The 25275-nt window shown below is 42.7% G+C and overlaps 1 protein-coding gene across 1 annotated transcript; it reads left to right on the forward strand.

Annotated features, from left to right (window-relative positions):
- The first annotated feature begins 1268 nt into the window (after nucleotides 1–1268).
- On the forward strand, nucleotides 1269–24448 carry so (SIX homeobox 1 protein sine oculis). The gene is made up of 5 exons (XM_089590836.1): nucleotides 1269–1649; nucleotides 4473–4734; nucleotides 4866–5100; nucleotides 23503–24019; nucleotides 24123–24448. Exons 1-5 carry the CDS (start codon nucleotides 1269–1271, stop codon nucleotides 24435–24437), a joined length of 1710 nt encoding a protein of 569 aa, XP_089446962.1. The 3' UTR covers nucleotides 24438–24448.
- The last annotated feature ends 827 nt before the right edge of the window (nucleotides 24449–25275 follow it).

Below are 25275 nucleotides of genomic sequence, written 5' to 3' on the forward strand. Positions count from 1 at the left end.
ATTGGTTTAACGTATACCTTGTTGAATATAGGTAATGAGTACTGTACGCTGTGACGAGTGTCGTGTTGTGCTGTGCCGATCAAGAGCGAGAAACAAAAAGTAAAAAGTCTCTTACGTATATATATATATATATATACGTACAGTGCGCGCAATGCGGAATATAATAATATTATATGCTCGAGGAGGAAGCGTAACTCAAGTGCGGAGCGGCATCCACCAGCGGTACTGCCGTAGTGTGTATATATACATACCGATCCGAGGGATCTAAAATTAGTCGCGCGCTGCTCTATTAATACAAGGTGGCCGAACCTAACAGCACCACCACCGACTCTCTCGCTCTCTTGTTCTCCCCCCATAAGCATATAAACGCACAGGAGCAAAAAAAAAAAAAAAAAAAAAAAAAAAAACACCCGTGCCGATTTTTCTATTTTGCAATCGTTGCGTTGTTTACGTAAACCGTGATGGCCCAACAACAGCCGGTTAAGGAAGAGGAGGAGGACGAGCATCAGAGCAGGAAAGACGCGCGTCAGGCGAGGGACGGCAGGGGCCGAGTGTAAACCTCTGCCCCGCTACATAAATATATACACTTGCCGATCTCCGGATAATATTGTGTGTCGTGCAGTGCGGGAAACCTAAGCACACGGAGATTCGAGGACTCTTTGCTCGCGAAACCGACCACGCCAAGTGAAAGAGAGAAAGAGAAAGGATAATCGGATCACACGTGTGTACATATATATGCACACAACGACAATAATCGGCCGGCCACTCGTTAAAGGCGATTATAAATATACACGCGCATAGAGGCGAAAAAGTGTGTCCGCCGCGGCGAGTAACCGGAGCTGTAATCCCTGTAGCCTTCCGGCGCTCCGTTTTTTTTTTTTTTTTTTTTTATTCTTTTGCAACTTATCCCTACACATATGCACGAGAGCGTACATTGTAGCTTGTGCAGCGGCGTTTGGCAGCCACCGACGACTCAAAGTCCACAGGGTCCGCCGGTGTAGCGGCGTTCATCTAAAAATACAGCCGCCGTCGCAGACAGTGCCTCCGCGTCCTCCCACGTTGTTGGTGGTCGACACGCCGATTTCCTTCGGGGGGGTGGGGGCCGGGCGGGAAAAAGCCGGCACGCCGCGACGGAGCCAAACGCCCCGGAACGAGGCGAGAGGACACAGTCCCGGGGCGACAAACGCCGCGAGGGCCAAAGAAACAACAACAACAACAAGGGGAGATAGAGGATACGAGTGTTTGTCGGGTTGGGCAATGAGGTGATGATGGCCTACGGGGGAGCAGCCGCAGCGGCCGGCCGATCAGGTAGCGGCATGGCAGGGAGCCGGGCCGTGCAGTGCGTCAGCCGGGCGGGGAGTACGGCAGCCCTCGAGCAGCCCTCCCAGCACCACCACCAGCAGCAGATGCAGCCGACGGAGTACAGTCCCCGGGGGACCCCGACATTGGCAGCCGCGGCGGCCGCTGCGGCCATCGAGGGTCCCGTGCCCTACGCCACCACGGGGGTACAGCAGCCCGGTTACAGTCCCCAAAACAGCCCCATCAACACGGCGGTGCAGGCAAACACCGGTGCCGGTAACAACGCCGGGGCCAACGGACAAGTGCCGGCTTTTGGATTCACCCAGGAACAGGTCGCCTGCGTCTGCGAGGTACGGCTGCATATAATATAATACACACATGCATACGTATAGAGCCTCAGTGTGGCTCGTCTTCATCACGTCATGACTCTCGTTTAGACTTTTTCTTTTACTCTCCCTCTTTCTCTCTCTCTCTCTTTTTTTTTTCGTACATATTACAGAGCTCCTTCTTCCTATATACGGAAGAATATACCTATACGTCAATACTGATAAACTTGCATCGAGTTGATTTCTCGCTCGTGACAAGCTCGTGTACGTACCATAGGCGAGTCGTGAAAGAAACATTACACCAGTACGTGTCGCGAGATATTTGTAACGTTAGACGTGTGTGCACAGGCGAAATTGCAAATCTTGTCATATACACTCTATCCGCGGATGAGTGACAGTGATCATCTTTTCGATCGATGTGTGATTTACACCGGATGTACCACAAGTTAATTGTATAAACTTTGGTATACGACAATCGATCTCCCTATTACCTATAATATCGCGTGTTTTCTTTCATGCTCGCGATTAAACTTCGTGTTACCTGTACACGCAGTGCGTTCATTTAGTATCAAGGAAATTTTAAGCTCCTTTTGCACGTGTTAATCATTTTTCTCATCTCGCGCATTTACATCTTTTCACGCGAGTATCTATTTGGTTTTTAATTTTAGGTGTAGGAAATCAAAGTGTGTTAAAATAACGTGTTTAAACCAATTAGAAAAAAATAATTTTTATCTGTTTCGAAGAATTATAGTATATACAGTCGCACTTGAATTTTTCCGTATAAACACGTTCGTCGGATCACTTGATTTTCCTCTAGTGAAGCATTTGGTCCTTAGGTACACTCGTCATTAATTTACAATTTTTCGTGGTACATACAATACTAAACACTACGTAATGCAAAAATATTCAGATGATGCGTTAAACGAGCCATTGTCAACGCGTGCAAAGTTTGACACAAGCAAAAGGAAGTTCTTTAAACGGCATCGAGTTGTCCCAATTTTTTTTTTTTTTTTCTCCGAGTGCACGCAGTTTATTCATAGCACAACACCACCGCCTGCATCACCACAGAGTAGTCAAAATGTACGTATAAATATATATACACACGTGTGTATATACATGACGCGTGTATGCATACACGCGCTCCCACAGACAAACAAACGTCACAACGCGTTTATGTAATACCTTGTTACAACATTTTTGCCGTGCCAAACGCGCGCATCGTGTGTCTTACCTCGTGTCATTGTTGTTATCATTATTTTTTGATTGTGTGAGCAATTTTTACCGTCAAAATGAAAATTCATTTGACAATTTTACCTTGTCCGTCGTATCCCAAACAGACGGAATTTCTCAAAACTCAAAACAAAAAAGTGTTAACGAATGTTTCAAACTGATCTTTTAGCCGCAAAAAAATTGTAATTTTGCCAACATCGAGTTATTTGTTGTTTTTGATTTAAAAAAAAATAACGTTTCAAAGCGGGATAAAATCTTTTTATTGATGTAAATTACTGAAAAATTTAGCTTTTTTGTAAAAGATTTGCGTCAGAGGCAAAAATTTATTTCCTGATCGAAAAAAAAAAAAAAAAAAAAATCTTATCAAACAATTGCAAAAAAACGTGAAACAAGCACATTTTGCTGAATCGTGTCTGGAAAATCGAGCAACTTTGAAGCAAGCGCGTAATATACACATACCCAACAAGTTTGAGAGAGTAATAAATTTACAGGGTCTAGTATTTCCAAATATTGACATAGAGTGCAAGCTCGCGAAGGCGACCGAGGCACTGGAGGCACGAAATTAGCTTCGATGTCGTCGAGTTTTGCACGCGCGTGAAAAAAAAATATATATATAAAATAAAAAGCGAGAAATATTTCGGGAGGGAGGAAGAAAAAGCTTAAAATACAGTATAAAACGAAGGAAGGGGGGGGGAAGACAGAAAACGGAAGGGGTAAAAGCGTCACCCCGGCTTTTTTATGTGCACGTGTATTTATATATACTCATACACACGCTTATATGTGTACATATATATGTGTTGTTCTTAAATAATTGCTGGCTCGCGCGACCGAGAGCCTTTACGAGCGGTATAAATCCATCGTCGCGCGCCTGGCGTTTAATGCAAGGAAAAAAAAAAAAAAAGAGAGAGAAAAGGTGAGCGTAGTATAGTTTTCCTTTGGCATAACGAGCCACGTGTTATATGTTTATTATCAACTAGTTATAGGCTAATTGATTAATTTTTTCCCGTTTTTCACTCATTTTACTTCTTAAATCACTTAACTGATTGAACGACTATCTTTGAGGCTACGCGCTAAAAAGACCAAATCTTGTACGACAAACTTAATATATAAGTTTGCACGTATAAATTTTATTTTATTTTATTTTTTTTTTGTAAAAATGATCCAAGATCCTATAAGATACATTTACAGAGTTGTCTCGTATCTCTCCGGGTCACACGTATCTAAATTCATCTGTAAAATTCTGCGAGTCGCGAATCATTGAATCTCGTCGGGCACTTGAAACGTTTCTATCTTTTCAAAATTTCCATCCATCGGGGTATCAATCTCTCATATCTCATATTACAAGGTACCTAAGCTTTGAATTTTCGATTAAAACTGTCGAGCACTGGATGAAAAAAAAAAAAAAAAAAAAAAAGCAGACCAATACACGTGACACTTGATGTCGAGACTTCAAAGCTGCCCTTAAAGAAAAAAAAAATCGACAGTAAAAGTAAATTAAACAAAGATACGAGAGAGAGAGTGGGGGAGGGGAGAGAGCCGCGGTATGAGTTCTACCGACTAACAGTGTGCCCCCCGTTGTCTATCGTCTATGAAAAGACGATGGTGTCGTCTGTCCAGGTGCTCCAGCAGGCGGGCAGCGTCGACCGGCTGGCCCGTTTCCTCTGGTCCCTGCCCGAGTGCTCCCGCCTACGCGAAAACGAGAGCGTACTCAAGGCCCAGGCGGTGGTCGCCTTCCACACCGGCAAGTTCAAGGAGCTCTACCAGATCCTCGAGAACAACAACTTCAACTATCAAAATCACGCCAAGCTGCAGATGCTGTGGCTCAAGGCCCACTACATCGAGGCAGAGAGGCTCAGGGGCAGGCCCCTCGGGGCTGTCGGTCAGTATCATAACCAAATCATCATCATCATTTGCTTTCGAATATTTAAAACCTTTTCTTTTTTCATGCCAATTTCAATTTACATTTTATCTCTAACAAATCATTGTGTTTTCTCGAAATGGCCATTAAAGGCAAATACAGGGTGAGGCGCAAATTTCCCCTGCCCAGGACGATATGGGACGGCGAGGAGACGTCGTACTGTTTCAAGGAAAAGTCGAGGCTAGTGCTGAGGAAGTGGTACGAGACGAATCCGTACCCATCGCCCCGGGAAAAGCAGGATCTCGCCGAGACGACGGGCCTGACGACGGTGCAGGTCAGCAATTGGTTCAAAAATCGGCGACAACGGGATCGAGCCTCCGAACAAAAGTCAGTCGCTTCTCCTTTTCTATTTTTTATTGGTTTTTTTTTTTTTTTTTTCCTCTCTTTTACGTGCCCACAGGTATATACGTAGCTTTTGCATGTCCTACAAACAATACTTACCAATCTTTCCGCCCTTTTCGCCTGTTTACCAGCTTGCAAAAGTCAAATTGGTTCAGTGACTCGGCTACGGGCTTCCCCCCATTTAGGTACATAATATACCGCACAGGTCGACTTTTCGTACATAATACGGGGATTTGAGAAAAACTCGGCGATCCTTTGAAGACCGGCTCAACAACGGGGGAGTACACAGATATACACACACATGTACAAAAGTCAAGGGCTGGTTAAAACAACAGTGCAGATTCGAAGCTCGGAAAATTAGTTATTCCTTCTCTTTCTTTTCTTAGCTAAAATCCCATTGTGTACACAAACACCGTTTCGTAAGGTAAATAATTGGCTTAAAAAAAAGGGAAAAAACTCGAGAGCTCGCCATTCAACTTTTGAAAGTATATAGAAAAAAAAAAAAAAAAGAGCCGATAGGAGGCCCATCGTTGTGTTAGGACAAAGTGCAAGGGGTTGGATAAACAAACTCACCCTCGATGCAACGGGCCCTTTGCAACCTCAATATATAAATTATACCTTCGATTGTTATACTTACCTGCACTCCAACGAACGTGGCAATCGCTGAAAATAAGAGACGTATACGAGGTGGGAAAGTCAAGTCTCTGCATTATATATAATATGAATTGGGGATGTCATAAGCCCGGCGTGTCGAAAAACAATAGGTATATGTATAGCTCGTGACTTTTTTTTATCATTCGCCAAAAGGGACGGGGTACCATTTATACCATAGGAGAGAGCAAAAAGAGAGAGAGAGAGAACGCCCGCGCGCGCGACATACAGACACGCATATACGGAAGGGTACACAGGGTGTTAGTGTTGTTCCGAAGGTCGTTGCTCCAGATCCGATTTTAGATCCGCTGCTGTACACCATGGATATACAGTACAGGGAGTTAGCGCTTACATTACCGTGCTGGGCTCTCTCTATATATCTCTATAAGTAGGTATATGATGCCACGGCATCGTGTGTTTTTGGCTTATTGTACGGCGTAACGCGCTGATGTCTCACCCACGACGCGACACACATTCCCTTGCTCCTCTCCCTGTATCATCACGTCTGCGTATATGTATGTGTGAGCAAGTGATGTATGGAACTTTACACTAGTCGCGCTCCCAGTGGGGTGGTTCCCTTTTTTTTTTTTTTTTTTTTTTTTCGCTCCGTTTCTCCTGTGTAGGTATATTCATTGAAATTCCTTTGCTCGAGTCGAGCTCAAATTAAGCTCTTGATTTTGCTTCTCTTGCCGTTTGGTTTGAACACGGGTAGGTACTACCGAGGTGCTTTCGATATTCATTTGAAATCTGTATACTTGCATCGATTATTTTATACTTTTGATTGATTAAGATTCGGTTTTTTTCAAAAAGCAAGTTTTCAACACACGCGTCAAAACAAAGATTATGACTTGCACTTTCTTGTATTTTGCTCCTCATTTTCCCTGTAAATTCAGCTCGAATTTGAATTTCCATAACTTTTTGGATATAATCTCGAACCACAGGGGCTTCGATTTTCAAGGGAAAAAGTCTAAAAAAAAAAAAAAAAAGAGTATGACGAACGCGCGTTACCCATCATAACGTATGTATACAAACACAAGACAAGTAAATTGACGGTAAGGGTAGGTACGGGCATCCCAGGAGGAGGAAGTGGGAAGCACCACCGTAGCAAAGACCCGGCGAGTGAAGGCAGTAAGCAAAGCGAAGAGATACAGTGGTATACGTGTACCTATACACCACGCGCGTGTCGAGTTACTCTATGGCTTCCACGTGTGTTTGTGTGTGTGTGTGTGTGTTGACTCATATGAATCCCACAGCATGTACATATATTATGTATGTGGATGTTTGTCTGTCTTTTTGTCCGTACGTTGTTCCCATGGACATCGATGAGTCGAGCTGCCCATAACCCAGGATGCGCGTCCTTATAGGCTCCGTATACGGTGGGTAATTCAATTTTTTTTTTTTTTTTTTTTTTTTTTTTTTTTTTTTTCGTCAATGCTCCAAGTCAATGATGTATTTACTTTTTCGAAGGTGTCGTTTCGTTGTACCAATATACAGGTGATCTCACATGACGACTCTTGAACATGGGTGCCGAAAAATCTCGATTTTGTGGTAATTAGGAATAAGAAGAAACAAAGTCGATTAAATTATTATTATCACCAAAACAGCGAGACGTGAGGGAAGAAAATTTGAAATACAATCGATGGACCGCATCGGTCGGCGAATTAATCACGAGCGGGAAATCCCACAAAAGTCCCGTGCATCCGAGGCGCGCACGGTGGAATATCAAATTTGCAATCGCAACGGCACCACCCCCCCTCCCTCCCCCTGCAACAACGAATTTAATTAGCTCGCTATTGACCCTCGTTGTTGTTTGTTTTTCGTCAAAATTAATATCCATCCGTCGAGTTTCATCGTGGGCTGCGCGATTCGCCCTGGGATGATTAAAAACAGCAGCAATCGATGCAATGTATTTGCGCGTATATATATACCCTTCGGAAGCCGTACGTAAACGAAACTCGTGTGTGTAGACAATTGTATAGCTAAATTACTGGAAATATGTTATATAATAAGAGCAAACCCGTAAGAGTAGACGATCAATTGGTGTTGAAAATTATGTCGCTGTACTATATACACTATTCAGAGCAGAGGAGGTGTACAGCCCAGACGTATAGTACATCAGGCAGCAAAGTGCCCCTCGGGACGGTGGGCGTTTTAGTGGGCGTTTTCGTGTTTGCGCCTGAGTAAAAAAAAAAAAACAAAAAACGTTCGTATGCGCAGAGCACAATGTGTATGCTTGTAAAAGAAAAAGAAAGAAAGAAAAGAAATTAACTCTCTTTGCGATACACGTGCACAGAGAACTATTGTCGACTGGGCGCGTTCCAAAGTCGCAGAATTGCTGATGCCGATTCTTCGTTCCGTCCCTACTTATCCAGTGCTCGTCACTTGGCTGTTTACAAAACAATTTCACGATGGCATAACGAGATGATATTTTATACATTGTTATACCATTATATGGTATTATTTAACTCCGTAGACTTACATTTTTGTTATTAACACAGAAAAATCCCCGCGAGTTGCCGACTCGTCGTCTTTCCTCGACACTCGCGTGTTTACCTTTTGCACAAAGGAATACTTTTATACATCATAATATGGGATGAAGTAAATACATCATTGTTGTGCATCATCATTATTATCGCATGTCCAATAATAATAAAAACTGTACGTATACAAACAACATAATATACATTATGTAGGTATACCTAAGGTATCCTTATCATACGTGCTTACGCAGAATCGGACGCACATAATACATACGTATATGGGTGATAAGATGAGATCTTTCTCTATCGTTATACCAAGTATTGGTACGCATATCATTTTCTTTTATATAATATGCATGTATGAATTGTGGCATGTACATTCTCATGAAAGTTGTTAATTTCTGTACATCGGCTAGCTCCCTGAGTGTCAAATTGGTAGAAAAATGGCAAAAAAGAGAGATGGTTGTAAAAAAGGCATCTTTATTTCTACCCTGCGGTGTAGAAGCTTCCATCTATATGTATAATGTGTGGGTCCGATGCTGTCCATTACGCTAAATAGTGGATGTACTTATAGCTCCCTCTTTCCGTGTATCGAGATGAAGACAGAGCAATGCCGAGAGGGTTTTAGCTATATATACACACACGGGGTGCACTTACCTATATATACCACCTACGCACACGCGGACCGTAATGGCTTGGTTTTTCTTTGTTCTTCTTTCGCATCTCTCTCGCTCTTTGTGCAAACAAAACATCGCTAATGTGCCCACGCAGCCATAACCCGCGGGCACTACGTGTATACAGGGGTGGGGGAGGAGGGTGAATCGTGCGTTTGCCACTGGTTAGGTACACCGTACTTTTGTACTCTTCTCGTGGTCATGCGTATATCTTTTGTATGGACACGCATACATATAGGTACATGTACCTATAAGTTTGACGACAAACGTATATTAATCACGTCGGCATTAATTTTATTTCTGACGCGTTGGAGGGTTATACCCATATACGCGCGCGAGAGGTCTTACCAACATATTTTTTTCAACGGTGCGGGCCCGATGTGTAGTTCATCTGTTCTCGAGTGAAAGGCAATACCATATACCGTGGTTTTTTCATCTAAAGACGATGGCGACGTACAATAGAGCGACAAAATGACGAAACAAAAAAAAAATAAAATTAATCGACAACGATAGGGACGGTACGAGGCTTCTAATTTCGCGATTGCAGTCGCACGTGTCGATTGGGGCCGGAAAGTGGGGCAGCAGTGGCTCTTTGGAGTTCCAATATTGACTCGCCCGAGTACGCTCATTTTCGAAATTTTTCGGGGTCCGAGGGAAGGGGGAAAAAAAAAAAAGAAAAAAGAAAAAAGGGCCGACGAGTGATAAACAACGGAAGAGGGTAAAAGCAGTGGCGTCGCCTATATGGGGGAGACACGTCCTTTGCTCTTAGAGTACATATATACATATGGGGCGTAAACGCGCTCGCAGCTTCCGGAAACGATGGGGGATATGGTGGGGCGTCATACACGTAATGTTTGGGGAGGGAACGGCAGCAGCGAGGGATTGACAACATCGGGAGCGAAAGGGAGAGAGAAATGACTACGCCAATATTGACTCAATGGGATGGCCCTAGGAGACCCTCGAGAAAAGCCAAGGGTGGTGCTTTTCCCCCTCCACGCACTCCGCGTCTGCGTCCTCTGCTCTTTTAACTCCAACTACTACATACCTATTATATATACTGTTGAGCTCACGCAATATGTGTATACCTATATACGTATGACATGTATATATAGGTGCCTGCCGTACAATGTGGGGCTGTTACTTCCAGCTGCTATTCCATGTGTATAGAGGAGGAAACCAAGAAATGGCTGCGCGCATTTGGATTTTTGGGGCTTGATGATGATGGAGGTGATGCCTACCTATGGCACATGTACATTGTACTTAACGTGTTTACCGATCGCGCTATGGTTTCGTTTGTCAAGCTGCTCATACATGTTATATATTATGCTCGTTTTGCACTGCACTGGATAGGTATGTCCAACTCGTGCGTTTTTTCTCTCCGACTGCAGATGAAACTAGAGCAATATATATATTGGACAAAAATAAACTCGTCTTACCATTCGATCTTTGAATCAAATTCCATCATCCGATCGCGACTTTTCTTCATTGGTTGAAAAAAAAAAAAAATCAACGATTTCGCGTATAGTACCAGACTTGTGGAGCCACAGCGACATCGATTTTGAAACGCGAACAGATTGTATCGGGGACATCGATCTATATATGATAGCGTTAAATAAAGTCCAACAACGGAAAAATCACACATACATTTAAAGTTCTACCTGATATCTTTTTCTCTCTCTTATATGCTTGTTTGTCTACGCTACGTGCAAAATGACCAATAACCCAATAACCCAACTCGAGTATAGCTGCTCAGACGGGGAGTTGTAGGTATAAAGGAGCTCGCGTGCAGCCATTTTCTGTAAGGTACTACACTCTTACACATGGGAAACGAGGAAACGACAACAGAGAGAGTGGAAATAAAAGGAGAGTACCTAAATATAACGGAGGAAAAAATAAGGGAGGTAAACGAGAGGACGGAAACGCTGCACGTACATCTGTGTATATAGATATACTGATCGGGGACAATGCTCTCGCTCCGTATAACATAACTTTCTCGTTGTTGGTTGGTGTGTAAAAACACACACACACACACACACACACACGTGTATGACTATATTGTTATTCACCAGAGACAGGAGGGCATCGTCATGAATTGCTCGTTCCTCCATTCGCTCCGATGGAAATCGATTGCGATCGACACCTATGGGCTACGGTATATTTATGGAACGTATCGACATGTTATGCATACATAGAAGCTATTATATAATATGTAATGCACGTTATGTCAAGTACAAGTAACAGTTTGGCGTCTCTCGTTGGCAGCTATACAAGTTTGTTCCCCGTGTGTCGGGAGGATCTTGGGAAGAGAGTATATTTATGTTTTTGAGCTTAAAAAGCACGTAGGATGCCGTGTACCAAAAATATATCGAATATGGTGCCGCGCCCACATTCGCGAATTCACGTAATACATTTGCGAGGTGTATAGGTTGTATACATTATGGTGTCGGGCTCCTTTGCACCCATACGGAAATGACTTGTAAAGGAAAAATGTACAAGCCACGGTATTGTTTCTCCGCGGGATTCTGGTTACTTGTGCATTCATGCGTATGTATGTATAGATACGCCTGCACACTTTGGTATACCTTAAGCGACAACTATTTTCAGCAAGAGAGAGATTTCCATTGTGTTTCCGAGACTCGAGCCAAAGGGGTGGGTGTATCTACGACATCCACAAAAGTTTATACATTTCATTCAATTTTTGTGCAAGTACATCGCACCGACTTATAAATTTACGCCTCGAGATCAGTTTTTATATAAAGTTTTGCCTTGATAAAACATGAAACCCAAAAAATTGTGAGAAATTCGAAATATCGCACGGAGCAGCCGTGTATTTCATGTACTAGTAGAAGAGGAGCAGTAGCGGCACGAAAGCTTCTCGGCCATTTTCAATGGCGTAAAAACACACGTCCTTACCGGTCTCGGAAGCCTCGGAGCGCAAACCCACAGCAAAGGGGAGACAGAAAACAGTAAAAATAAGACGAAGGAAAAAAAAAAAAAAAAGAAGAAGCAGAGAAGGAGGAGGAGGCTCCTTTTTCGAGGAGCTCCTCCGTATACAGGACGTATACAGGCCGCACGGAGGGAGAGATCCTGTCAAAGCTTGACAGGTCGTCGGGGAGCCCCCCTTGCGCCTATATACAATATATGGGCCGCACATACGCAAAACAGTGCCGCGTACGCGTGCGCTCGTACACACATATTTATTATAACATATTGTCTTTCTCAGCCCATACGTATATGTACCTATGGCCCTTTCGTAACATAGCTGTGCGCACCCTCTCTTTCCCTCCATCCCTTTCTCCTCGCCGCAATCACAGCAGAGCAGCGTTTCTCCTCCCCCCTCTCTTGTTATTATTATTTTTTTTTTTTTCTTCCACATACACACACACACATGGGAGATTTCAGGCTGCTCCGGAGCGAGAGTATACGAGGGTAAAAAAGACCGAAACGAGGGAGGGGGGGAAAAAAAGGAAGGAACAATCCTCTCCTCACATCGCGAGGAGGACGCTGCCGGGGGAAGGGACACAGAGGGGCCCTTTCATTCATGCGCCCGTTCTCAGAACGCCGCGCTTCACGCGCACACGTGTGTATGTGTATGTATAATATTATCATTATTGTTATTATTATATTATGCTCCCGCCTTCTCGTCTCTCTCTCTCTCTCTCTCTCTGCCCGGTACATTTATGTACGTTGTACGTACCGCGGTATATACACTTTTGCACTCTCGCTGCGCTCGCGCTTTTAATATGTCCGCTTTCTCCGAGGTTTTTCGGGTGTACGGTATATGCTGCCGCGGAGATTCCTCGGCCATGTATGGGCTTTATGTCTATGGTATATAGTACGTATACTGTGCGTATACTAAAAAGTGCACTGCCGATGCACGAACTCTGGGGGTGTTTGTTCCCCGATTTCGTGGGGTTTATTCCAGCTGAGCACGCAAACGTTGTGTGTTACTTTTTTCCTGATGATGATAATTGCTATATCACATGTGATTTTACGTTTATTGCATTTCCTTTTTTTTTTTTTTTTTTTCAAATGAAAATCAGTCGAATCGCGATCTATCTTTTTATAATTATATACCTGATGTGTACACAATGATATTAATTATGATGGTTAATAGTTACTTGTTACATTCAAGGGAAGTTTTTTTTTTCTAGTATTTACAAAATGTGATCAGAAGCATAAGATAATTTACGAATAATAGTATAGTTTTGCGTGTAGTGAACAAATAGCCATATATATTGACATGGTAGTGGCGATCTTTGAACTTAAATATCATTATTTTCCCGATGGTCCATCATTATGACAATTGCTCCATACCACTCTACAAAGTTCTACCATACAAGAGGTCATTATGGATAATATTTTCCTAAAAAGTAAAACATGGGCGAGTCGAATCGGCTCCCTTTTCACATCGCAACAGCCACGCAAATTTGTCTTTCCCGCAAACGTACGCGCAAACGTTTCACCCGCTTTTTTGAAATTCCTAACGTAGACCATATAGTTATATATATATAGACACAGAGAGCTCGCGGGATATGGCGACTGCATGCATGTACTTACTAATGGAAAGTGAGCCAGAGAGACCAGACTGCATCAGCGCTGGTGCAATGATACACGTCGTTTGAGAAAGAAAGAGAGCGCGGATGCGTGGTGTATTTTCACCCCGGTTTTCCTCTTACGCCGTCGCATCGTCGAGAGAGAGAGAGACCCTTGTATACATATATACATATATACATGCAGCAGTTCGGCTTACACGTAATAATAGAGTCATTAGTATCAACGGCAATTAGGCCCACTTCTCTCTATCTCTATATTATAACATATGAGCAACGTATATTACATGTATACAACTACGTCTGGCACGCCAATTCCGCGATGTCTGATACCAGGCTTACTTATATATATACGTGTATACATATGTATATATACACCGTTGCACGGGCTGTATAAGTACATACACCAGCGGTTCGCCCTCGTTTTAGGAGCCTCCTCCTTCTTCATGGGCAAAACCAAAAAGATGGAGAGGAAGAAGAAGAAGAAAAAAAGTGCGCACGGAGAGAGGGAAGCGGTCTTTCTCTTATTTTTCCTACTCTATGCAGCCGCAACGTCTGCCACTCGTCTCGGCGGCTAGTTGCGCAAATTTACGCGCGTCTGGCGCTACAATGCTGCGCAATTGCGTCTTATGATACCTTGCACCTAACATTACATATATAATATATACATATATATATATATATGTGTGTGTGTATATATGTGTGTTTGTGTGTGCTATTCCACGCATACGCGTACAAGACCACAAACTCGACCTTACAATGAGTAAGACGTGCATGCGCATGACTCGTGCGATGTGCAGCCATATTACGCAATAGGTAGGTACGACGGGGTAAATATTAAAAAAAAAATAGAATAATATAACGATCGATAGCTTGTTGAAATCATTTGCAAGTGCGCTAATCCCTAGTCCTGTGAGGCATAATTATTATTATTTTTTTATTTAATTTTTTTTTTTTTTTACAAAAGTGCATAGGGGTGGATTCGTCGAGCGGGAGATTTATCCAAATATTTTTAAATACAGTACATTTTCTTATTACAAATGTCCACGGGGTATACAAATGGTAATTTTATTTTGGCAAACCGATGCTCATATCCGTATCACGTATAGCAATGAGAAACGCGTGGGCCATTAAAATTTGCGCAAGGAACATTCAGCGTTTTATGTCTACACGTATGCTCATTACACACAAGTGCGTCGTTACAATATCTATAACGCGGTGGGTGGTGTCGAGTTTACGTGTGTTTGCGGCGGCAAGTATATACGTCTTGCTTCGCTTACTTCGGACTTCTCTCTTGGAAACACGGGAGACTTACGTAAGTAAGTAGTATATAACAAGACTACTGCGCGATGCGCCAGAGTGCGATTTCCTATATACCTATATATACGCTCTTGCCCGTGCTCGACTTGAAATCCCTTCTTTTTTTTTTATGCAGGCCACGATTGCCTTGGGAAAAGTACTTAGTTACACCTATACCCGAGCCTATACCTAATTACCTACCAAATGTATTTGGATGAAAATGTGATTCGCACCCGATAATTTGCCAAATTTCTGTAGTTACTCTCACACATCGAAGACAATTATGTAAATAGTACCTATGTTGTACGCACGGAAATGAAAAAGTGCAATAGTTGAAAAAATTGTAAAAAGAAATACCATTTTTAAACCCCATCGACTCCTTCCAAATTTCGTTGTTTCGTCAAATCCTCGTTAAATCTAGATACGAAAGAAATTAAAAAAAAAAAAAAAAAAAAATGCTCGAGAAAAAAAAAGGCACAGTAGAAAAATATAGCCAATACATCCACAAGGTGCACGCAACGTTAGCTACCGTTCTTTTCTGCCCAAATAACTTTATGATGGATTTCCGAAGTAGTTTCCAATACCCGCTCGTCGATACATATAGACGAACGAGCAGGCGATGACGAGGACGAGAGCAAAAGATAAAGAGAGAGGGAGGATTCCGTCGAGCGCATAGAGAGAGGAAAAAGAGCCTCATCGTCTCTCCGTGGGTGGCACGCACAGCGCCCCGCTTTTTATCCATCCGCTCGCCTTTTCTTTTTCTCCCTTTTCCTCTTCTTCCATCGCATTACGCACACTCTGTCTGGCATCAGCCGCGTATATATACACATAGGCGCACATTCGCGTTCGAGCGAGCGAAAATCCCTTAACCGGCAACAAATTCGATAATCGGCCGTCTCGGGAACACCCCCCCGCTCGCGCTGCTTGTCCATCTAAATCGTGTATGGAGCAAGTGATGTGTTATACATATAGCTTTTTTTTTTTTTTTTTTGTTTTTCAACGATAACAAACAGACAAAGTTATTGCACTTATATTTCCTGTTTTATGCCACCCGTGGACGCCTACATTAATCAAAAAATGTACCTTATCGCGCTCGAGATCGGTACTTGCAACGACTCAATCAACAACCAACTGTATAAAGTAGTGATAAAAAAAAAAAATAAAAAAAAGAAAAAAGTGTACATCGGAAACAAATCGATGCATGAATCCCAGACTCGTGATAATCCCAAAGCAGACTCTCTTCGCAATGGGCATATAGATATTTCCCAAACCGACGCCTCTCGTGGTTGCGTTGCACGTTCGTGTCCTATCTTTTTTGGGGAGCTTTGGGGGGGGGGGGAGGAAAAAAAATGTACCACGTATTAGTACAACTACAACTATACTATGCCACTAGCGGCTTCCCTCTCCGGGTAATCCGGATCAGTCGGGCTCCGGAACACCGAAAGCGTTTTAAGGCGCGATACGTCCCGCTGCAAGCTCTCGCGCAGCTTCTACCACGTATACATATATACCTACTCCCCGAGTCTCGATGCTCCTTTTTTTTTTCTCTTCTTCCTTGTTCGGCTGAACGAAACAGCTCGTCAAGGCGTTTTGTTAAAACGCTAATATGAGGCGTCTCGCGTCCTTTCGGATCGCGGGCTGTATACTATTTCCTTTTTTTTTTTTTTTTTTTTTTTTTTTTTTGTTTTTACTTCCTCATTTTACTTCTTTTTTATTTGGCGACAGGCGTATACGCGCTTGTCACACGTACGCCCCGTGTTCTTGCCCTTTTCGTGTTTAGTTGCGCGCGTTGGACAGCTGTTGTGTGGCCCCTGGTATACATACACACCTACATGTGGGTACCACACTACAGGCAATCCTTTTCGCCGACTTGTCAAATTCGCTCATTCTCCCCCCCCCCCCGCTTCTCTCGCTAATCCGTTGTTAAAATGTCCTCCGTTGGCTCTCCCCCTATTGTGATAATGGGTATACAGTAGTGTATATGAGTGTATACGAGGTGGCGCCTGAGTTTAGAGGAGCAGACGGCGATGATGATTTATCGAAAATCCATAAGCTGTCACCTTTGGTTTTGTGTTTTTCTCTTCGCTCTGGTGCCTGGAATGCGGACCGCGTGAAAAGTCTGAGAGATTGATGGGTTACCGTATACAGGAAACGGTATTTTCTTTGCTCGCCCCGACCTTTTTGTCATCGACATGTATTTCTGCTTAACAGGGAAATGATTTATTTACGTGTATATTTAATTGTTAATCGATTGTTAAAAAATGTTTTTTCATGCTTATTGGTCTCATATTAATACACACATTTGTCTGTAAGTTATGGATTTGAATAAATATTAGTACCTAATATGGGCAAACATAATTTAAATGGTTAAAAATAATCTTTTTGTTGTATCGGATACATTTCCACGAAATTGCGCGATATTAGAAAAATATCACAAAAATTCGCATGAAAGAAACTTTTTATTTCAATAACATTATTAAACAAACAATTGATTAAACATTGATGATGCAAATAGTTATTTTAACAACATTCAAAACTTTTTCTTTTTCTCAATGGATTACTTATGAATTAATTTTAAATCTTTGAGCATATGCAATAATTCATCATGGATGCCTCACTAGTAAACAAAATTTTCACAGTACAATTTATGATATTCATAAACATAAAAATCACCATTTTGTTTGCAAATTGATAAAGGGTGAAACTAATAATTAATTTTTTCCATTAAAAAAAGTTTTTTTTTTTTTTTTACAAATTTAATTGACTGATCCAGTAAACTGGATTTTGGTGGACTCGCCACATCCACTCATGTTTTGATTGAATCAATAAATCATTCTTACAATTAAGTATTTTATAAAATATTTGTTGTATATTGAATCAACAAGCAAATAATTATAATAAACGCGTTCGTAGCGTTCGATTATTCGTCCACTGCAAAAGTTCCCCGGTAAACTGGCCAAACGCAGCCGAGACCGACAGTTGTCTGCTGTTGGCACTTTGTCACCGTCGCGGAAACCGAATCGAAAAGTCCTGATATCGGTTACGTTGTAAACAAATGAACGGACAGACGCGAGAGAAGAGCTTGAAATACACGCCCCTTTTCTAATCATCCGAACAGGCCTCCGTTCACGCGTGTAATAAAACGCGCAATTGGCAATCGTTCTCGGGATTCTCGCCTAATGAGTATAAGAGACTATTTATATTTAATCTTATATCTCCCCCCTCGGGTGATCAGTATTAAAAATTTTTATTCCAAAGCTGCGTAAATAGATCATCATTACGTCAGAAAAGAGCAGATAAGAAAATAAAGAAAAGGTGTAAGCACAAGCCAAGATGTACTTACCCGACTCTTTTTCGATTTCCCCCGAAAAACCAGCCCCGTCATCGCTCCACGGGATACGCGATCTCCCGCCGCTTTACACCTATATAACCATACCCAAGCAAAACGCGCGTGCATCGTAAAACTGCACGTAGTCATCGAAAATCCAGCGGCAGCGAAACTCGCTCGTTAGCTAAGTATATTTATACGAATCGTGTGTTTGTTTAGCGTTGCTGCATATATGGGTATGTGGTACATACGCGGAGATGAGACGAGATGGACCGGGACGTGTGTGCATATTATATAGACACGAAAGGCCGGCTTTTCCATTATTTTAAGCCCTCCCGTCTGTGTAAGTATCTTATTATGGAATCAGCTGCTCCGTGTGTATAATGTGCTCTCGATCCTTTTTTCCCCCCTTGGCGTGCTTCTCTCGGCAATGTATTATATCACCTGCGGGGAAAGGCAATAAAACAAAAAAGAAAAAAAAAAAAAAATATGGAAGGAAAAATCTGAAAGATACGGACGTGTGTGCCTTGCTGAATTGAGGGACTCTCTTTTTCATCAATCACGTCTTCTTTTTTTGTCAATTTTTTATCATGTTAGAATTAAGGGGAGTCTGAAAATTAAAAATAAAATGAAATAAAACAAAATTGTTGCTAAAAAGCTGCTGTATTATAATTAACACGCACACTCAGTGATAAATATTTTTTACAAATCCTGTACTTGTATGTGTAAGTACAGCACTACTTTTTCCCACGCATCGTTGTTAATCGAGTGCAAAATTGTTGGCTCCGAAACTTTTTTATTCAATTGCGTTTTGGCTGTTCTCGGAAAAGAGAAAATTCAACGCTGAAAAATGGGCTTGCATCTTGAAAAACGTGTACCACGCACGTGACATTTCTAGACATAGAACTCCAGCCTCACGGACAAATTAACATGTGGATTTTTTTTTTCTTCTCCACTTCGACGCGAGAAGCGCGTCTGACAAATTAAAGATCACGCCCCCCAAAATTCCACGCGGTAGGTATACATCTGATCTTGCTACACTCGATCACAGGGGTAATAAACCATCGAATCGTAAAAAAATGTCACGTCTGAAAACGTGTATTTATATATATATACCTAGTCGATCGGTTCCTTATGTAGATACATACACACGAGATAATACATCCGCGTACGCATCAGGACAAATAAATAACAACGTGATTGATTTCAAGGTTCGCCCGGACTCCACACTCGCGCGATACATATACTCACTTGCATCTTAAAAAAAGGTAAATGACACAATGTACTTATTTGTATCGTTTGGACGTTTGCGCAGCCGGAGAGTTTAGTTACGTGAAATCATGTGTCGTACAAAAAATTAGTAAACGCGATGGGAAATTTATTAGAAAATAAACGTCGTATCTGCGGCTAGGATCGCGTCAAGGGAATTAAAAAAAAAAAAAAAAAAAAAAAAAAAAAAACAACGTACAAGACAGTGGAGGAAGGAAGAGCCTCGAGGATGAGAATCGAAAAGAATAAAAAAATAAAAAAAAGTACATAAAGCTGGCCCGTGCTTTTCCGTGCGCCGCAGGGTTTATCTGGTCGGAACTATCTTTTCCTGAAATACAAATTTTTACCAGTGTTCACGAAACCGTGGAGTGAGGATAAAAAAAATGAAGAAAAAAAAAAAAAAAGAGTAACGCGTTATAGGGAGAGAGAAAGAGAAGCTGGGCGCGAGAAGAGATATTTTCCTCTCTGACTTTTTTCGTCGTCGTCGAGAATCGCGTCGTCGATGGGGCCACCCGCTGCACGGCACTGCGCGTATAATATACGTATACACACGCACTCCGGGCCTATAAACCGAAAGAGGTGTCTCCCAGGTATGTCTTATCTTCGACTCGATCAGACAGTAAATTTTCTAGCGCTCGAGGCTCAGCAGCACCATCACCGACGGACGGACACACACTCTCTTCTCCTCCGCCTCTCTTTCTCACTCTCGTTCGAGCGATTCCATTGATTAGAGATGAGGAGAGCAGCCACACGGTCCTCTCATATACATGTATGTGGCTGTGAGTCATCGCGGCTATTATTTATGCCGATCTATCTCGGGAGCGGCGCTTAATTTTCGCCTCCTCCGATATATTACATGCGTCATGTGTGTGTGTGTGTGTATACACTGCAGATGCGAGGATATTGTATATATACATATACATGTGAGTATATTAGTCGGATTTGATCATAGCCGAATTATCCCCTCGTGCGAGTGAGTTTTGATTATTCATTGGTTTGCCGGGACCGGATGTGATCTATAGTTGTATATACGTAACGGTGCGAGTTACGTTTCTTATCTTATTTTTTGCTGTTTTATAAGGGAAAAAAAAAAAAGAAAAAAGATTTAATTGCCGTTCGATGTCGATGAATTAATCGGCTGACCCGTTTGGGGTGACTGTCCTGCGCGACAAACAGGTATAGATCACAGGGGTCCTCGATCGTCGCATAGATTGATATATTTAAAGCCCAGATATGGGTAAATTTCTTAATACTTTCAAGCTCGAGGATATAGGGTAAAAAGCATCGAGATTGGGCGAGACGCGTCTATAGAATCTCCGATCCAAGTGTTTGCCCCATGGTAATAGACACCCCTATCTTCCTATCTGCCTTGGTGCATCGTGCGCCTCCCCCGCAATCGGCGCACCATCGGGACAAAGCAGAGGAATCCGAAAACTCTCGGCGCACGGTCGTATGGGTACGCCCGAAAATTTTCGTACATATACATACCACGTATCCCGGACGATCTTATCTCGGGCGATAAAGTTAGACGCGAATTAGGGGGAATCGCGCTCGAGTCGCGATAAGCATCTTAGATGCGCGCGCGCTCGCCTCCCTTTTAATTTATCGAGAAATTAAATTGCGAATTATGCTAATATCGAAAGCCCAGCGGACCAGTTTGACGTTGGGTATTTTTTTTTTTTTTTTTTTTTTTTTCATTCCGCTACGTTGTTGCGTTGTTAATGATTCGCTCGTTTGTTCGAGCAAATTGCTCTCGCTCCTTCACCCGGTTGTATATTAAATACACCGAGATACCGTGTCACATTATGTGTATATATACACTCGGGCGCAAAGGAGCGCGATTTATTTTGATAAATCAACATATTAATAAATTAGATCCTCACGGCTGATAAGGTCATTCTCTTTGGCTGGATTCCAGCGTCTTTCGCGCGACAGAAGACAAATTCGTTGCTCGGGAGCGTGAATTTTTTTGATGGTTTCAACATTTTTTAATTTTTTTATAGTCCCCGGAAAAAAAAGTTGTCTATGAAGACAGTCGCTTTTTTCGCTCGTACACTCGTACGCGAGAATGATAAAAAGGCCGCCAAATCGTACACACGTGGCAGCCACCCTCCGGTGAATCAGCAAGTTGACAAACTGCAATACCGAGTCTCTTTCTCAAACGAGGAAAAAAAAATTTTCATCGCATAACACAAGTGTACTATTATTGTCTGAAACTCTTTCTTTATACAGCCCAAGCTAGACTCGCGTGCTAGACCCGAGAGCTGTAAGGTCGAGATCGACGTCGTCCCGCGGGAATAACTCTTGGCTCGTCGCTGTGCATGTATAATACTTGTACACACACGTGGTGGGCAAGTTTTACAGACTCGGGTGTTCTGACACAAAAGTTGCATCGAGCAACCCCGCGTGGTGGTACACGCCTTCCCTGTATTTTTGTTTTTCCGTCGTGGTAACCGAATGAGATTTATATCGACGGCGAAGGAGAAAGTAAACGTCTCTCTGGCTTCGCTGTTTGGGCACTTTGTCTCGACTTCAGAGCTGCCATTGTGTACACCCTTACTCACTGGGAGTATTTTGTCCGAGCGAGCCATCGTTTATGGCCTCTATTGCCCATACATATAATGGTTGTGTGTGACTGATGTCTTTGAACGTTTTCACGCGCTCGATTTTTCCGTACAACAATTTTCTTATCTTTTTTTTTTCTTTCTTTTTTTTTTTTTTTTTTTTCATGTAAATTGATGCACAAGTTCCGTTGGAAAAGCGTAACTGTATTAGTTGTGTAAAAGTAGCTTATAGGTCGCGACGCGTTTCAATGTGTTTATACAAATGTATAAGTTATATACGTACCCTTAAATCTCAAAACATAGTTTGTACATGATTATTAGACAAAATTTGGGTTTGAAATGAGTATTAGACTGTAGCCCAGCATGTGCGTAATTTTCATCGAATAAAGCCGATTCGAAAATTATAAACAATGAAACTGGTTCGTTATGATAAATAGGCTTATATTCTTCTTTTGGTTTCTCACAACGCAAACCAATATTAAATACTAAAAAAAAGTAGTTAGCTAATACATTCATAGGTGATTAAATTTTTTTCAATCGATCAAATCCATCACGGATTATATCGTCTTCTTGTAATAGCAGAGCATGCACATCTATACGAACTATTTCATCCCACGAAATCCACGAATAATAAAACTCACACAATCACTGTGTAAGGACCCTCTTTGGCAGTTCCGCATATTTACCAACAAGCCCAGGTATGTATGTAACGTCCCACAATGTTTCGGAAGCACCGAGCAACCCTTATCTCGCGATTCTTCTTCCTCGGGTAGCTGCTCAGGCAGCTCCAGCAGAATTAAGTATCGCAGGTATACACGTGGAGGGGGAGGGAGATAACAGAGTAAGTATATATAGGGACCGGTTTCGCGGTACATCACGAAAAACAGGGCCATGTAATACAAATACGCTGCAGCTCGTTAAGGGGGTTTTATCATCGGAGTCGCGGCTAAACGGCTTGTCGGACAAGTGCTTAAGTCTATATCGACTTGGTTTTTTTTTGTGTCTCCTGTGAATGGTTGATTTATGCCGATGAATAAGCGGTGCGTTTTATCAATGCGCCAGTCGATTGTGATTGCGTGGATGATTTATCGGGGATTCTTTGACGTTACATTGAAATCATCTCAAATGTCACTATTTTACATGATATTTTGGTCTTGATCGAGAAATATATCATACCTATTATCTACGAAACTCATGCCACAAATTCAATTGAATTTACGTTTATCACAATAACGAACTGTGTCGCGATTCACTGTAGCCGAATGGTGAAAAACGTTCGTTCAACTGGACGAATTGAAGGTCTAAAAAGTATCTTTATAAAAATGGGTACTTTTTTCTACAGCTAAACCATATTTAAAACTGTTTATATCTAGGATGTAACCTGGTTTCTCCCACATAATTATCTGTACAATAATATAAATATTTATGTCTATACGATAATATAAATATTACTGATGATGCAAAATATACTTTTAGAAATGACGTTATATTGTATGGACACAAAGTCCGAGCTAACGGTACCCCAAAAATTTGTTTTCTGTTTCCGCTTCCACTATTGATCGTCGGCAGTAATCAAAAGGGCGAAAAAAGCCAAATCGTCCACGACCCGGGCGACTCGAGCTATGAAAGCGGCGACGAGACGAAGCGGCAATCGGTCAGCCAGCAATCCCACCAGTCGACCTCGTGCGCGGTCCAGCAACAACAACAGCCAACGTCGCATCAGCAGCAACAGCTGGTCGACCACCACCAGCAACAGTCGAGCTCCAGTATGTACCAGCTTCCGGCCCAAGTGTCGCCCAGCCCGCACTCGTACCACCAACCCAGCCACGCGAGCTCTGGTCTCGGACACCACATGCAACAGCAGCATCAACAAACCCAACCAACGCAACAGCAGCAGCAGCAGCACCACGAGACGAGCGCGGAGGGAAGCGGCATCGACGACAAGAGGAACCTTCACCACCAGCTCCAGCACCACTTGGCGGCCGCAGCGCACGGGCTCGTCCATCCCACCGCCACGCTACCGTCCCAGTCGAGCTGCGCCCAGCAAAAGAGCCAACTCGACTACATGCAGTACTACAGCTCTCAGGTAGGTTGTTTTTTTTTTTTTTTTTTTTTTTTTTTCTTGTCAAGAAGGAAAAAAAAAGGTGGCTATCTTAACCGTGGACTCGAATCCTGGTGTGTGCCAACAGGAGTACCTGATAGGCACACCAAGCTCGGCCGAGTTGCAAAAGTCCCTGCCACATACGGCCACGTCGATGCAGATGGGGGCGATAGCACCCACGATGGGCGGCCTGAGCCCGATGGGCCCGTCCTCGATGATGCCCGCGACGGTGCAGGCCGTCAACCACACGATGAACGGCATGTCGATGAACGGCATGGGCATGGGCGCTTACCAAGGCATGGGCACGATGGCCATGTCCAGCGGCCACCACCACCACCACCACCACCACCACCCGAGCTACCACGGAGCCAGTCTCGTGCTCGGTGATTACCATTCCTTGTGACCTTGGGCGGCTCGCCCGAGACGTAAACACAATCAGCATCAGCAGCATCCTCACCCCTACCATCATCATCACCCCCATGCCTATTTCAACGAGTTTCATCAGCAGCGCCATCATCATCATCATCATCATCAGGATAAGGGATGGGAGTCCCCACAGCAGATGCAGCCCCAACAGCTGCACACCCAAGCCCTGCAGCAGCAACAGCACAGCCCAAGCAGCAAGCCGGTGACTATTGTTCAAGCACGAATTTACTGTCTCGCGGAGTAGACTGGACATTTTTCCGTACACACAATGTCATTTACATAAAATACATCATCATTACATATATGTATATTATATACGTATGTAAGCTGTAGCACAAGATGATGACCAGTTTTCTTTTTTTTTTCCCCTTGTTTCATCACCCCTAAGATACATACCTACGTACATTGTGTATGGGTTTACTGCAGTGTACAAACGGGTTAACGGATCAATGGTTAATTTTCAAAGATTTTTTTCCTCTCGATTCGGTTTTCCTTGTTTATCCGTTTTTTTTTTTTCGCAATAGTATAACAACTGCAGAGACTCAACGGTTGAAACGCATGAGGGTACGGATAAACTTTGTTGGTTTGAAAAGTTCAGTGTAGCACAAAATGTATGACGATTACGTAACATATACATACATATACATATTACTTGCGTTATTTTTCTATGATATTTTAAGCGCCGCATGCACACATCTTTCAGATTAAGTACAAGAACCTGAAATTGCAATATTACAAGGTATAGGGTTACATATAACCGGATGGAAAAAAAAAAAAGTGTGAGGGGGAGGGCAACGTTTTGGCATTTTTCGCGG

Source organism: Copidosoma floridanum, unplaced genomic scaffold (assembly GCF_036245765.1).
Source record: "Copidosoma floridanum isolate Cflo_tuat_1 unplaced genomic scaffold, Cflo_Japanese_pri ptg000013l, whole genome shotgun sequence".
Lineage (NCBI taxonomy): Eukaryota > Metazoa > Arthropoda > Insecta > Hymenoptera > Encyrtidae > Copidosoma > Copidosoma floridanum.

What these genes read in the sequence shown, in the direction of transcription:
- so (XM_089590836.1), top strand. Translation starts at nt 1,269, where the DNA reads ATGGCCTACGGGGGAGCAGCCGCAGCGGCCGGCCGATCAGGTAGCGGC. An exon ending in CAGGCCCCTCGGGGCTGTCG is followed by an intron (nt 4,735 to 4,865) that starts GTCAGTATCATA and finishes TGGCCATTAAAG; the next exon opens with GCAAATACAGGGTGAGGCGC. An exon ending in TGCAGTACTACAGCTCTCAG is followed by an intron (nt 24,020 to 24,122) that starts GTAGGTTGTTTT and finishes GTGTGCCAACAG; the next exon opens with GAGTACCTGATAGGCACACC.